At 31.0% G+C, this 14,252-nt stretch overlaps 1 protein-coding gene across 2 annotated transcripts; it reads right to left on the bottom strand.

The window, feature by feature from the left end:
• Positions 1 to 3,630: 3,630 nt before the first annotated feature.
• LOC118036121 (TMV resistance protein N-like) lies at positions 3,631 to 14,252 on the bottom strand. 2 transcript variants are annotated; one of them, XM_035041830.2, is made up of 7 exons: positions 14,068 to 14,252; positions 13,289 to 13,914; positions 9,043 to 10,135; positions 8,654 to 8,929; positions 7,516 to 8,553; positions 6,529 to 7,430; positions 3,631 to 4,424 (listed from the first exon to the last, which is right to left on the bottom strand). In XM_035041830.2, exons 2-7 carry the CDS (start codon positions 13,816 to 13,818, stop codon positions 4,007 to 4,009), a joined length of 4,257 nt encoding a protein of 1,418 aa, XP_034897721.1. In that variant the 5' UTR covers positions 13,819 to 13,914; positions 14,068 to 14,252; the 3' UTR covers positions 3,631 to 4,006. The 2 variants fall into 2 exon arrangements, with proteins under 2 accessions (XP_034897721.1, XP_073261926.1); XM_073405825.1 differs by lacking the exon at positions 14,068 to 14,252 and having other exon boundaries at positions 13,289 to 14,023.

The following is a 14,252-nucleotide window of genomic DNA, read 5'->3' as shown; positions in this document are numbered from 1 at the left end:
AACTGACACTGGAATGTTAGCCAGCAAACCAGCAGATACGCTAATGGAGTTGAATCATCAGCTTGGTGAATATCCCGATCAGGTACCCACCAACAAAGAAAGATATCAACGTCTTGTGGGTAAGTTAATCTATCTGGGACACACTAGACCTGATATAGCATATGTCGTAAGAGTGGTGAGTCAATTCATGCATGCACCAAGTGAAGCCCACATGGATGCAATAAACCGAATCCTAAGATACTTGAAGTCAGCTCCTGGAAGAGGATTGATGTTCTCACGACATGATCATCTAGATATCGAGGGTCACACTAATGCAGATTGGGTAGGCTCTGTTACTGACAGACGATCCACATCTGGATATTTTACCTTTGTGGGAGGCAATCTAGTATCTTGGCGAAGTAAAAAACAGAACGTGGTGTTAAGATCAAGTGTTGAAGCATAATATCAAGGTATGGCACACAAAGTATGTGAGCTACTATGGATAAGGAATTTGTTAGGAGAACTGGGATTCAAACCCAATCATTCCACGCAACTAAATTGTGACAACAAAGCTGCAATAGACATTGCACATAATCCAGTACAACATGATAGAACCAAACATGTTGAAGTTGATAGACATTTCATCAAGGAGAAACTCGAGGCAAAAATCATTGAGATATCTTTTGTTAAATCTGAAGATCAACTTGCAGATGTCCTCACCAAAGTAGTCACAGGTAGAGTATTTCACAACTCACTTAGCAAATTGGGCATGAGCGACATATATGCTCCAACTTGAGGGCGAGTGTCAATGAACTGTATATTCCTAATTAGTATGAGCTATATATATTTCTAATTAGTGAGAATCAATTATATGATTCGGCAAGATTATAGGCTGCAAGATTATAGGCTCATAAAATATTCCTAAATAGTTTCCCAGTCTATGTATATATATTCACGTCTGCTGTTATACAAAGAATGAATAAGAGAATATTACAATCACCCATTCTGATACTCCTAAAAAGCTGTAAGTTCTTGGAAATGAAGGGAAATTGAGGGACTTTGATTGGGATTTCAAAGTGGCTTGTTGTGCGACGTTTCTCCACATAACTGTGGATGGTTTAGAGATAGAATTGTGGGTTTCTTATCAAAAGTAATCAAAGGATCAAAATTTTTGGTAGAAAATATACTGGAGTTGGCACTCTAATTAAAGGAAATGAAAAATAAAATAAAATGGAATTGAAGTGATTGAGAGATGAATTAAAATGCGCGGGCAATGCAATTTGAGAAAGGAAATGAGTTCATAGAGAGGGTATGATAGTGGTATTAGCATACCGGCCGCCTTAAACCCTACATAAACCTTCTTTGGGGTATGATAGTGGAAATTCATATTCTATTTAAAAGCATGCCTACCAAAGCGACAATTTTTCAGGCTTATAAAAAAAAATTGTTACCAAATTATTTTTTTTTTATTAGAGTAAAGATATTTTGAATTTATATTTACATGTATGTTGTGTTTGTTTAGTAAAAAAAAAAAGAAATTGTCTTGAGTTGCAAGATTTATGTTAATTCAAGAATAACTGAGAATTTGGCAAATTGAATCCAAGATGTTCACCAAAGATATAACCTAAAATTACTACCAGCAAACTTTAATTCTCAATATTTCAGAGTTTTGAAAAATACATTCAGCTTATTTACAAATCATGATCAGTAGTGAATTGGCTTTGTTCACCAAAGATATAACATAAAATTACTACCAGCAAACTTTAATTCCTAATAAGCTAACTAACTTGGGGCATGAAATGTTGCACTGCACAACGAAGGTGGTTTTCTGTTTTTGAGAAGAAAAAACAAATACTTTGCCCATTGTTTATTGGAAATTAATTTTTTTTATATAATTTTTTCTTGAAACATAAATTTTTAAAAAGTGAATAAATTTTTGATATTTGATAGTATCATGAAAAATAAGTTAGAAAATATTTTTCAATATTTAGCTATGTCATGAAAAATAATATGAAAAATAACTTATTAATATTTTTTAAAAGTTTATTAAAATAATAAGGAACATATCTTACAAATTAAAAAGTTAAATGAGAATGAAATTGAAAAAAAATCTAATTTCATTTATTATCTCAAATATAATAAATAACAATCAAAATAATGGAGATCAAATATAATAGATAAAAAAATTGAAAGATAATGAAATTAAAAAAATAATTATAATTTCATAAATTATTACAAATAAAATAAATAATAATCAAAAGAATGAGAACCAAATATGATAGATAAAAAATTTCAATTAAGAAAATGATAAAAGAAAAACAAATAATAATCATAAAAATCAAGACCAAAGTTGATATAAAAATCAAATTAGATCAAACTCTAAGGAATGTAATTAAAAAAATATTCAAAACAAAATATATAATAATCAAAGTTTGAGTATCAAATTTGATATAATTAGCAAATAATATAATATTTCTAAATTTTTTACAATTTCTGAAAAGTATTTTACTTTAACTGAAAAGTGTTTTTCGTTAAACAACTTTTTTAATGGAAAATAAACACATAAAAGTTTGAAAGTGGTTTCCAGAAAACCATTTTTATGAAACAAACGAGGTCTTAACATAAAAGTAACACATTAAAGATGTCGCCTTTCCTAATGATTTTATCTAATAGATTGTCGAGATTTAGAGCACTTGTTTGTTTTTTAAATTTTTAAAAATTGAATTATTTATTTATTTATTTTACTTCAAATTAAGATTTTTTATATCGTTTTGATATACTGTACTAAAAATAAATTTTAAAAGATAAAAAATTTTATTTTAAATACAAATATTTTAAAAAATAACTATATATTACCACAATAATAAACATCTCTTAAAATAGAGAACTGACAGAATTGTTTAGAATGGTTAGAATGCATGCATACAGCTTGGTCACATTTTAGATCAATTTTCATGTATTTTGAATGTAAAATGCCTGCTGTTGGGAGAAAATGGTTTTAAAACGTGGTCGTTAATAAGTGTAATTGGATTTTAATCAAAAATTAAATTAATAAATTAATTTTTTGTTCAAAAATATTTTAAAATATGAATATTATAACATGAAATATTAAAATACTTAAAATTAATTTCAAAGAGTTCTGAATGAAATTGATATAAAAAAAGCAAAATATACTTTTTTATTAATATATATAGTTTTTAATTTAAATATATCATACACCAAAAAAACAGAGTTAAAAAAGTGGACAGACTAGCTATTTCAAAATACAGGTTGAAATTTAAGAAGAATATGTTATATACAAATTAAACATTTTATTAATACTCACAATATATAAGGTCAAGTACTGATCCCACAACAAAATTAAATATGTTTGCAAAATAAAAAAACAGACAACATTTAATCATTGAAAACATGTTATAAACAAATTAAATATTTTATTTAGATTAGAAATACTAACATTAGAAAAAATAACAAAAAATAGTAGAAGCGAAAAATAATATAACCTTAAAATACTGATTTAATAATAATCTTTCACTAGTTAATTAAGCATAATCACATTAAATAATAATAATAATCATTTTTATTCACTACTTAAAATACTACATTTAATAATAATCTTTCAAGATTTTTAGTTTTAATATAAATAATATTACCCAAAAATCCATTTTTTTCCTTCATTTACATTAACAAGATTTTTAGTATTAATTAAGAGTTCTGAATATCAACTCCTACTGCTCTCCCCTTGTATTTACTCGTCACCTTTCTATTCTTCTAACACTATTCTCCCCCTCGTCTTCTTCCTCGTTCTACATCAATAGAAAAACTGACGAGTTTCTCATTTCTGTTTTCATTATATTTATAGAATTCGTAGCTGCAAAAACCTCTTGGAATCTACGGTCGCAGAAACACCGAGACGCCAAAATAAAAATATACCGATAACCAATATTGCAAAATGTGAATCAAATTACCCCAAACCAAAACCAAAACCATGAGCAAAAACTGACGAAGATCTTCAAGCTAAAGCAAGTTAGATTCCAAACCAAACCCAAGGCAGCTGCTGGTGGTGCTGCTGCTGGTGCGGCTGCTGCTCGTGCTGCTGCCGCCGCCGCCGCTGCCGCTCGAGCAGCTGCGGCAGCCCTAGCAGCTGCTGCCGCTCGAGCTGCTGCTGCTGCCGCTCCAGCAGCTGCTGCTTCCGCCGCTCCAGCAGCTGCCGCCGCTCCAGTAGCTGCTGCTGCCGCCGCTCCAGCAGCTTCTGCTGCCGCCGCTGCTCCTGCAGCTCGAGATGCTCCTCACGCTGCTGCTCAGACAAGTGCTCGCGCTTCTGGAGCCGCTGGAGCCGCTGGAGCCATCCCTGCCACTGCTTGACCAGTTGGAGATGCTGGATCCGCTGCTTGTGGAGGTGGAGCTGGATCTGCTGCTGCTGCGTTGCTGGAGCTCCTTTGCCGCTGAGAGTCATGAGAAGGAGAGGTCAGAAGTGTTGTGTGGAAATATATAGCTTAGCACAATGGGAATTTTCTCAAACTTTAATTATTAATGCATGTTGTAGGGTCGAACCACATTAAATCGTTACTGAATAAAAAAAAATTCTATCATTCGGTTAGGTAAAATTCTCATATAAAAAAATAGATTTATAAAAAAGGACTTGAAAACTAAACATTCCTTTTCCCATCCCCACCGAATAATCAAACTATACATGGAATCGATGTTACTAGATACTTGTACGTAAATTCGTTCGCAGGTTAAAAAAAATCTTAACAAAAAAATTTATAAATATAATTTTTTCAATATGTTTTTGTATTTAATTTTTTTTAAGTAAAAAAAAATTATGCATAAATATAATTAAATAAATCAAGAACTACGTGTTTTAATAAATAAATAAAACATTTATAAAAGATAACTAAAAATAAAATATGAAAAATCAAGAAATAGTTGTAGATTAAGATATTTAATTTTACAAGATGAGAAATTTATGCAATTATATTTACTAAATTTATTAATTAAAACAAGTTTGTTTATTTAATCAAACGATAATAAAAATAGACACATATTAAATTGATTGAATAAAAATAAAAGAAAAATAATAATAATATTCAAGGCTTCACATATTATAAATATTATTTGAAATTAAAATCTTTTTATTTTAAAAAATAAAGTTCTTCTACACAAAAGATTTTAAAAAAATATAGATAAACCAGAAAAACCTCCTAAAACATTAAATGCATAACTAAAAAATAACCGTAATTTTAAAAAGGATCTCTAAACAACATAAAAAAAAAAAAAAAGAAGAAGAGATGTTAATCTAAATATAAATAAAAAATATTTAAAAAAAATATAAAAGAAGCATTAATTTAATAAAATTAAAAGAAGAAAAAATAAAAGTTAAACGTTGTTAGGTCTAGCAAATCAGACTAGCCCGAGTGGTTCATTTTGTTTGGGCCTATGTCTATTGACAGTTTTTTATTTTGCAAATTGTTTGTGAAAAAAAATAAGATGTCGCTTTTCTATGGACCAAATATTTTTTTCTCTTACAAAATAGTTGTGCATTTTGAACATAAAAAATTAAAAGTATAAATTAAAAAGCTCATACATACATGTAATCAAATAAATTGACAACTATGTGAATAAATAATAATAATAAATTAATTAAAAATAACTAAAAATAAAATTAGAAAAATTGAATGTGTTAATAAATAGAACATTTACCAGCTTATATTTTTTAAATTTGTTTATTAAAATTAATATTTTTATTCAATCAAATGATATTAAAAATAAATACACATATTAAATTGATTAAATAAAATAAAAATAGAAAAAAACATATTATGCAAGGTTGTTGTACATGTTAATGTTATTTGAAAATTCATATTTTTTATTTTTAAAAATTAAGTTCTTTTATACAAAAAAATTAAAAAATTATTAATGAATCATAATAAGTTTTTCAAAAATTAAATACGAACAATACTATAAAAACAATATCTATATAAAAAAATCATAATGAAGGATATTAATTGAAACATAAATGTAAAAAATATAAAAAAAAGATACATAAAAAAATATCAGTAAAAAAGCAATATAAGAAAAAACATTGTGTGGTTATTGTTGCTTAATTCCTTAAACCCATGACTGGAGCATGAACTCAACCGAGTTCAATATGTTTTTTCCCAGAAATTTATATCAACTTTTAACCAAAAAAAATTAAACATAAAACCTGAAATATGAACTCAATCAAATTTAATAATGACTTGTCCAAGACTCCAGTGCATGCATTCTATTTTGGTTACAAGTTTTTGGATATAAATTGTTATTTGATGGTGTTGTGCATATTTTTTTTTTGAAGGTTGAATATATGCAATTATTTTGTTTGTTTAACTTTATTAACACATCCAAATTGAAAAAAAAAGTTACTGAATAAAAAAAAACTACTTTAAAAATATTTTGTTTTTAAAATTCAAAATCTACCTTAAAAGAAAAAAAAACTCTAACCACACTATGAACTTGCACGGTGTTTTCCCACGCCATTTAGAAAGAACTTTTCGAAGTAATTATTACCTTTTTGATGCAGATGAAATCTCAACTTCATTGAGAATATTCGTCCATCTTCGTACCTTCTCCTCGTTTTCCCTGAGATTTTCTTCATTCTTATCAAAGACAATTGTGTAACTCTCTGTTTGATCATCCATCTTTGATTGTTCGACATCATAAGAAACTGGAAACACAGTGTCCGATCTCCTCTCATCCACGAATCTGACAATCTTGACAAGTTCGTCAAAGTCCCAAGGTAAAGAAGCACAATCTCTAGAAAATATAATAATTGACATCCCTAATTCTTCAATGGCCTCAAAGAGTCTTGATCTAATTGCCATTACTTTCTCTGGTTCCTTCTCGACTGGAATAATGAATCTCAGGGCTAGATCTGCAACACTGGTGACAGGGAAGACATTGGCCATCCATTCATGGTACGACGAAGAAAAAGCTAAAGAATCTTTATATAAAGAAGCTGCTTCTTTGCTTGTGACAATAAAATGGGCAGATGTTTGTGGTTTAATAAATAGAGAAGATAACAAACATACACCACAATTGTTCACCTTCACTCTTTGCTCGTAAGAATGAAACGACAACTCAATGTTGCTAAAGGATTCATGCTGCCATTCTTGAAGCTCTTTAAGGTAATCAAAAGATAGATAGAATAGCCAAATATGATCTGAAAAGAGATGGCCGTTACATTTAATACGCATCGGCAAAGGATAATTCTCTCTTCCATTGGCTTTGAAATGACAAAAAAGAGAAGGACTTTCATCATTTGCACTGAATGCAACACACGCAACAAACCCCATGCTCCAACTAGGCACTTGCACACTAATTGAAGATCCCTTACTTTGATGGTTAAACCAGCCTGGAATTTCATTTCCTGGAACGGCGATACTAAATCCAGGTCTTGGATTAGACAAACCCTGTACCAAGAAAAACCAAAATGTTAGATAGATAGAGGGAGAGGGAGAGAGATACAAAAAGGTTTGGGTATGATTAAGAGAACACCTTGAGGTATCTTTCAAGCATCGTCAACCCCATGCTGTCCTGGCCATTATGATTGTACAATTCCCAGCAATTAAGACATATGAACTCTGATCTTTTGAAACTGCTTAACTTTATCGGATCTGGAATTGTTTTTAGGCTTATACAACCATTCAAATTTACTTCTTGAACTTTAGATGGAACCTCAGGCAAAGATGCAAGCATCATGCAATCCTCCAAGACAAGCCTTTCCAGTTTAGAAAGCTGATTTATGGCTATAGGCAGGCTAACAAAGTTATTCTGGCTTAGATCTAAAGACCTCAATGAAGATAGGTAGCCAATATCTTCAGGAAGCTCCCCTTCTCTTAGATTGCAAGCGCGTAAACCCAGTACTTCTATAGAACACAGACCAGTCAAAGAAGGCAACCTTTGATCCGTGGGATTCACAGCTGTTCTTTTGCATCCATCAAAAGATAATACTTTAAGATTCTTTAAAAGAAAAATGGATGCTGGCGGTTGTCTTATTGAAGTTCCACTTACATCAAACTCCTCCAAACTTTCAATTTCCCCCAAATTCTCTGGTATATTTTCAAGTTCAAAGCAGTCAGATATATCAAGTTTTTTAAGGGATTTCAAGCAACCTATGCTACTCGGAATGCTTTCAAGTTTCTTGCAGTTGTTCATGCTCAATACTTCTAAGCCAATCAAATGACAAATTGATGAAGATAGTTCAGCAATCCCAGTCCCATCCAAACGAAGCACCATCAACCAGTTCATGTTTCCCACTATATCTGGAAACCTCTCAAGTTTTGAGCAGCCATCAAGAGTGAAAACTTTAAGCGATTCCATTTCAAGGTTTCTTGGGAGAATCCTAATACTTTGGCAACGCACAAGATTCACATGTTGAAGCTTCTTGTGACGTGCAAGTGATGGATGGACCTCAGACAAACTTGTACAACCTTCAAGAATTAAGTTCTCGAGATTCGGAATTCCTGTAAAATCTGGAGTCTTGATCAGGTTTAGTGAGTTGCTGAGATTGATGATTTTCAAATTAATTGCACTCTGCAATCAGATAGGGAGAAGAAATATGGATACTTCTATCATATATATATAGGAAAACGATAAAAAGAAATACAAACGCCCTTAAATTAGTTAATCTCACCTTACACACATACCATAATTGCTCAAGACTACTGTTAGCCATGTGAAGTTCAACTAGCTCATCCACCTGTAAACCAGCTGGCAATGATTTTGAAGGGTAAGAATGCCATTCAAGAAATCGTAGCTTATTGGAAAGATCTTCAGGTCCTTCAGAAAGCTGCACATTGTTGATTTTGAGCAATCTTAGTTTGCTCATTTTAGAGAAGGCTTTCATGTTCCATTGTGCCTCTTTTATTCCAGGCATGTCCAGGAAAATGGCTTCTATTTTTTCTTTTCCCTGTCAACCAAAAGGGGAATACAAGTAAAAAACAAATACAAAGTAGAGATGGAGCGTAAATTAAAATAAACTTCATGAAATCTTATGGATAATGTTCTCTATCAGCTACTCACTATGTTGTCCATCAGTGCAAGGCAGACATCATCGTATGTCCACAATCTACTGCGCCTTCCAGGCTCTTCAGGGGATTCATAACGAACAATTTCCTTACCCATTATCTGTAATAAATTATGCATCCAGACTTGATCCCGAGAGACACTTATAAGAGATTTCTCAATAAGAACTGGTATTCCAATACCTGCATGGAATCCACAGCTTTCAAGTATCCTTGTTATTCGATCAATTTTAAACCCCATCAGGAAACATGCAATGTCTAAAAATATTTTCTTATCTGATTCATGGAGACCATCAAAACTAATGCGAAGCACATTATTAATTTTGTCGTGAGGAATCTCATTCATTCTATTAATCGCACTTTTCCATTGATCGACACGTCTTCCATTCAAAAATGAACCTATAACTTCAAGAGCTAGTGGAAGGCCATTAGCATAACCCACAACTTGCTTGGATAGATCCAAGAAATCTTCAGCAGGTTGGTCTTTTTTGAAAGCTTTCTGGCTAAACAACATGAGAGCATCATCATCATTCAATTTTTCAGCCTCATAAATTTTAGTATCATCATTTCCGGTTAACACATTTGTATCTCTACTTGTTATGATAATTCTGCTCCCTGGACCAAACCATCCAGGCTCCTCAGCCAAGAATTCTAGTTGTTCTTTGTCATTTACATCATCAAGGATAAGAAGAATCTTTTTAAGTCGTAACCTCCGCTTTATCATCTCAATCCCTCTAGAAGAATCACATACAGGAGCACGTTCCATTAAGATTTCAGAAAGAAGTTGTTCCTGCAAACGATGTTGTCCATCTTCCCTAGCAAAAACTTCTCTGACACTTGCTAAGAAGCAACTGCCTTCAAATTGCCAACGAATCCTATCATATACTACCCTTGCAACAGTCGTCTTACCTATGCCACCCATTCCGCAAATCCCTATGAAGATTGTTTTGCCTACTTCTTCACCTATATAGCCATTTAATACCTCTACACGAGAATCTATTCCAACTAATTTTTTGCTAATTGTTGGCAAAGTGACACTTAGTTTGTACGATATGTATTCAACAATTATTTTAATTGATTCCGATTCATTCCTGCATAGGAGGGTGCAAAACATTAATCATGCGGTGTGCAGAAATCAAATCAGATAGTGATAATGGGAAGATAAACATTAGCATATTGTAGCTCGAAAATGTATAGTTGTTAGCCGAAAATTAATACACCAACCTTTGAGAAAGATAGGGCCCTGATAATAGATAGCTTCAAGAACATAGAGGAAAAAGAAAGAATAAACTGAAAAAGGAACTATGATTGTATTGATGCTAAAAATGATTCGTACAATAGCTATCTTATTGCTTATAGAATCACACAGTTACTACAGAAGCATGCATACAAGAACAAAAGCTAGGAAATAAAATATCCATTAAGTTTGGTTTTAACATACCAAAAGGCAAAAGGAGTTCTATCATATTTTTTGTCGACCACTAAGTTGTTTTTATAATTATTTTTAACAAAAAATTCAATTATTTAGCATAATTAACTTAAAAAAAAAAAACAACTTTAATTTTATTAATTTTTGAGTTTTTTTCTATATTAGCAAAGCCCAAAGAACATTTCCCAAACTAACATATGCTTCTCACAACTCAAATTTTCACAACGCATTTCTTCGTCTTTCTTCTCTATTTAATCTTTTATTTGGTCTTTCAATTTTTATACAATCTTAATATTAATTTCAATATAATGATCATTTCATTAATATAAACTTATTTTTATTTAAGTTGGGAAAAAACATAACAATATTTTAGGCAAAAATTAACTCGTTTTTAGCGATTGCATTTGAAATAAATATTAACTTTAATTCATATATTTTTTGTGTGCAAAAGAATAGATGAAATGATCGTAATAATGGAACTAAAGTTAACTAAATATAAAAATTGAGGGACCAACCCAACAAAGAAAGAAAGGAAGATGTTTTTGACATGCGAGACCTACATGTGTCAAGTTGCGTTAGTGATGCCTATGCTAGTTTGAAAAGTTTTTTCCCACCTATAGTATTTTGAGAAATAATTTTTTTCATGGGAAAAAATTCATGTAGCTTTTATGTCATACCTTAAAAACTGAACCATAAAAATTCATGTAGCTTTTATGATACTAATGATAAGTTGCAACTTGTTGAAAACTTCACTTTAATGTGTAGTTCTTTAACTAGATTTTTGGCCTCAAGTGTTGGATTATTTTTTTCTAACCCTTAAAAAATATAATAATATTTGAAAGTAAAAAATTCAATACAAGCTAGAAAAACACTTTTAAAATATTAAGATAATAATATATTGGACGATATATTTATTTAAAAATATAATTGTGATGACAACACACTAGATCGACTTGGAGTAACTATGATTAACTTGTGAAACTCGCGATCCGAAGCACATTTCGGTGAAAACTCGATGGAACCCATATCAAAATAAAATAGAGCCCAATTTCAATCAACCAAATATTAAAAGCTAAACATAAAAAAAAAAAATTATTCAATTAAAAAAAGGATTTTTTAAAAAATAGGAGCTAGATTTAACAAAGAATGAGAAATAAAAAGACTTAAGATAACCTTGGTTATTTTTTAAAATTATTTAAAAATCTTATAGAAAACAAATAAAAAAAATTAATAGAGCCCAGTCTCTAATTAAATTAAATATTGAATAATGAAACTGGAAAAAAAACATGAGCTTCAAAAAAAAAACCTAGACAAATCTCCTAAACCTAGGTTAGTGTCCCAAATTCTCAATCAGTTAAATCCTAAATCCAGACTCAACCAAAAAGCTTAATTCAATGTTAAAGTATGAAATCAGAAATAATATACACGCACACACACACCAATTTTTTAAAAATTTTCCAAGGTAAAAAAACATAACAATAAAAAATAAAGGATGAAATCACCAATAAAATAAAATAAAAATAATCTCACATAAAATAAATAGTAATCAAAAGAACGAGAATCAAATCTAATAGATTAAAAAATTAAAAAGTATAAAACTAACAGCAAATTTCAATTCTAAAAAATAATTCATATAAAAAAAATATCAACTCAAAGAAAATAGAACAAATATGAAAAAAAAAAAAAAAAACCAAATTGAAGGGTTACTATAAAAGTTTAGAAGGTCGGGTGCGGAATTCGAGGATAAAAACAAAAGAAAAGAAAGTCATTTGATGCCAAACCAGAAAAAATTACTCCACACATGCCACTCACACTTAGGGAGGCAGGTCACATCATGGTGAATTAGAAAACATCAATGAAGGCCTTTTTTGGGTGTCATAAGACATTGCTCGTGCTGCTTAAATAAGACAGAACAACTTACTCGCTTGTGTGTTCTACAAACAAGCCAACCACTTTTCTTCTCTTTTTTTTATCACAAAAGAAAACAAAAACAAAAAAGCATGAATAAGCCCTTGAAGACAAGGTAAGTATTTTTAATTTTAAAGGAAATGAAGTTATTTTATTGCACCCTGAAAAGTGAAAAATTTTAAAAGAGCCCCTATAGCTAATTTATTTATTTTTTTCTTTTAAAGGTAACTAAGTAATTATACCGTAAAAAAAATGCCTAACTACCCCTATCAATTCTATAATGACTATTGGCCCTTATAAAAATACCTTATTGTTTCTAATAAGTAGTTTATTTTGTTTAGAATGAAAAATTAGTAAATTCATTGTTACACTCCATTAGTAAAAGAAAGACAACTATCAAATTTTAATTCCAAATATAAAAATAAAAATATTCACAAAAAAAATTAAAAATAAATTTGTCTCTTTAATTTATAAATAGTTTGAATTTTTTAAATCAAGATGGAAAATCTTTTTATTTTATTTTGAAAAGCTAAAACCAACATATTCAAAAACTTTGGTCAATTTTTTATTTCTTATGATGAATTTGTTGTCATTTCTTCACAATTTTTAATTTTTTAAGCTAACTTTTTATTTGTGCATGCTAGATTTGTTTTTCAACATTTTTATACATTTTAATTTTTTTGTTTAATATTTATTTTATTTTCAAAATATAAAGAAAAACCTAAGAATAGAAAGAAGTTTTATGTATAGATTAGAAATGCTTGATCACATCAGTTCAAAATATCATAAAAAAAAAAAAAAAAAAAACATGCACATGAAAAAAATACACATTTACTATCATGCTTGTTCATCAATGAAACAATACAGGGCAGATTTGAGAATAAGAATAAGTAGATAGACGATTTACCTATTCCGGACGTCCCAGCCAGATAGATTGGCCACCGTAGAGAGACAATCTTTCCAGTTCCGGACCTTCTCCAAGTTTTCCTTGAAATTTTGTTCATGCTCACCGAAGACTTCCTCATATTTCCGTTTCCGCTCGGTTACCTCTGAGGGATCCACATCATAAAACTCTGAGGGATCTACATCATAAAAAACTGGCAGAACAGTTTGCCCCATCTCTTTCATGCACTGAACAATCTTGACAAGTTCATCCAAGCACCATTCTGAAGAAGCGTAATCTCTCGAAAATATAATGACAGAAAACCTTGATTCTTCGATGGCCTTCCAGAGAGCAGGTTCGATGCTCTTTCCTCTCTCGAGCTCCCTATCATCCATGTACACATCGATGCCTCTCTGTTTCAGATTAGAATATAGATGACTAGTAAAGTTGTTCCGGGTGTCTTTGCCTCTAAAACTAAGGAACACGTCATACACATATAGTGGAGGAGGAGAAGATGAAGATGAGGTTATTCCTTGCACGCTGCTGGAAGCCATGAAAATCCCTATAGCGATAAACTAGCACCGATCCCTTCTGGCCTCAACTAGCTAGCTTGGTTCAGCAATTGCTTTCCACGCGTGTAAGGCCTGCTCCTGTGGTCAAACATGAAACAGAAGGTAAGATCAAGAAATTTGGCAATTAAATCTACCAATTAGTAATTTCAAGCTGGAACATGTACAACTCTACTTAGAAATCAGAAAACACCAAATTTCTACGAGTATTTCACGAATCTAGACGAAACAAACCGTGTGGTAAGTGTTGGCTAAAGAGGCACAAGATCTAGCCAAGCCCAATGACGTCGAATTTTTTTTCCGGTGTCAAGAACTCGTACTGGTAAGTTTACACTATAAAGAAGATGGAGTTTCGGTGGAGAAAAAGCAAAAAGAGAAATGAAAGGGATATCGAACGCGCATTGGGCAGCAGAGGCACC

Source organism: Populus alba, chromosome 17 (assembly GCF_005239225.2).
Source record: "Populus alba chromosome 17, ASM523922v2, whole genome shotgun sequence".
Lineage (NCBI taxonomy): Eukaryota > Viridiplantae > Streptophyta > Magnoliopsida > Malpighiales > Salicaceae > Populus > Populus alba.
Note: the sequence above shows the minus strand (reverse complement) of the source record. Positions and strands in the feature narration are given on the sequence as shown.

Excerpts from the sequence above, each read along its gene's own strand:
- LOC118036121 (XM_035041830.2), bottom strand. The coding sequence starts at position 13,818 with ATGGCTTCCAGCAGCGTGCAAGGAATAACCTCATCTTCATCTTCTCCT. Across the intron at positions 10,136-13,288 it reads GGCTGGGACGTCCGGAATAG|GAATGAATCGGAATCAATTA; the intron begins GTAAATCGTCTA and ends CCTCCTATGCAG. Across the intron at positions 7,431-7,515 it reads TGCTTGAAAGATACCTCAAG|GGTTTGTCTAATCCAAGACC; the intron begins GTGTTCTCTTAA and ends TTCTTGGTACAG.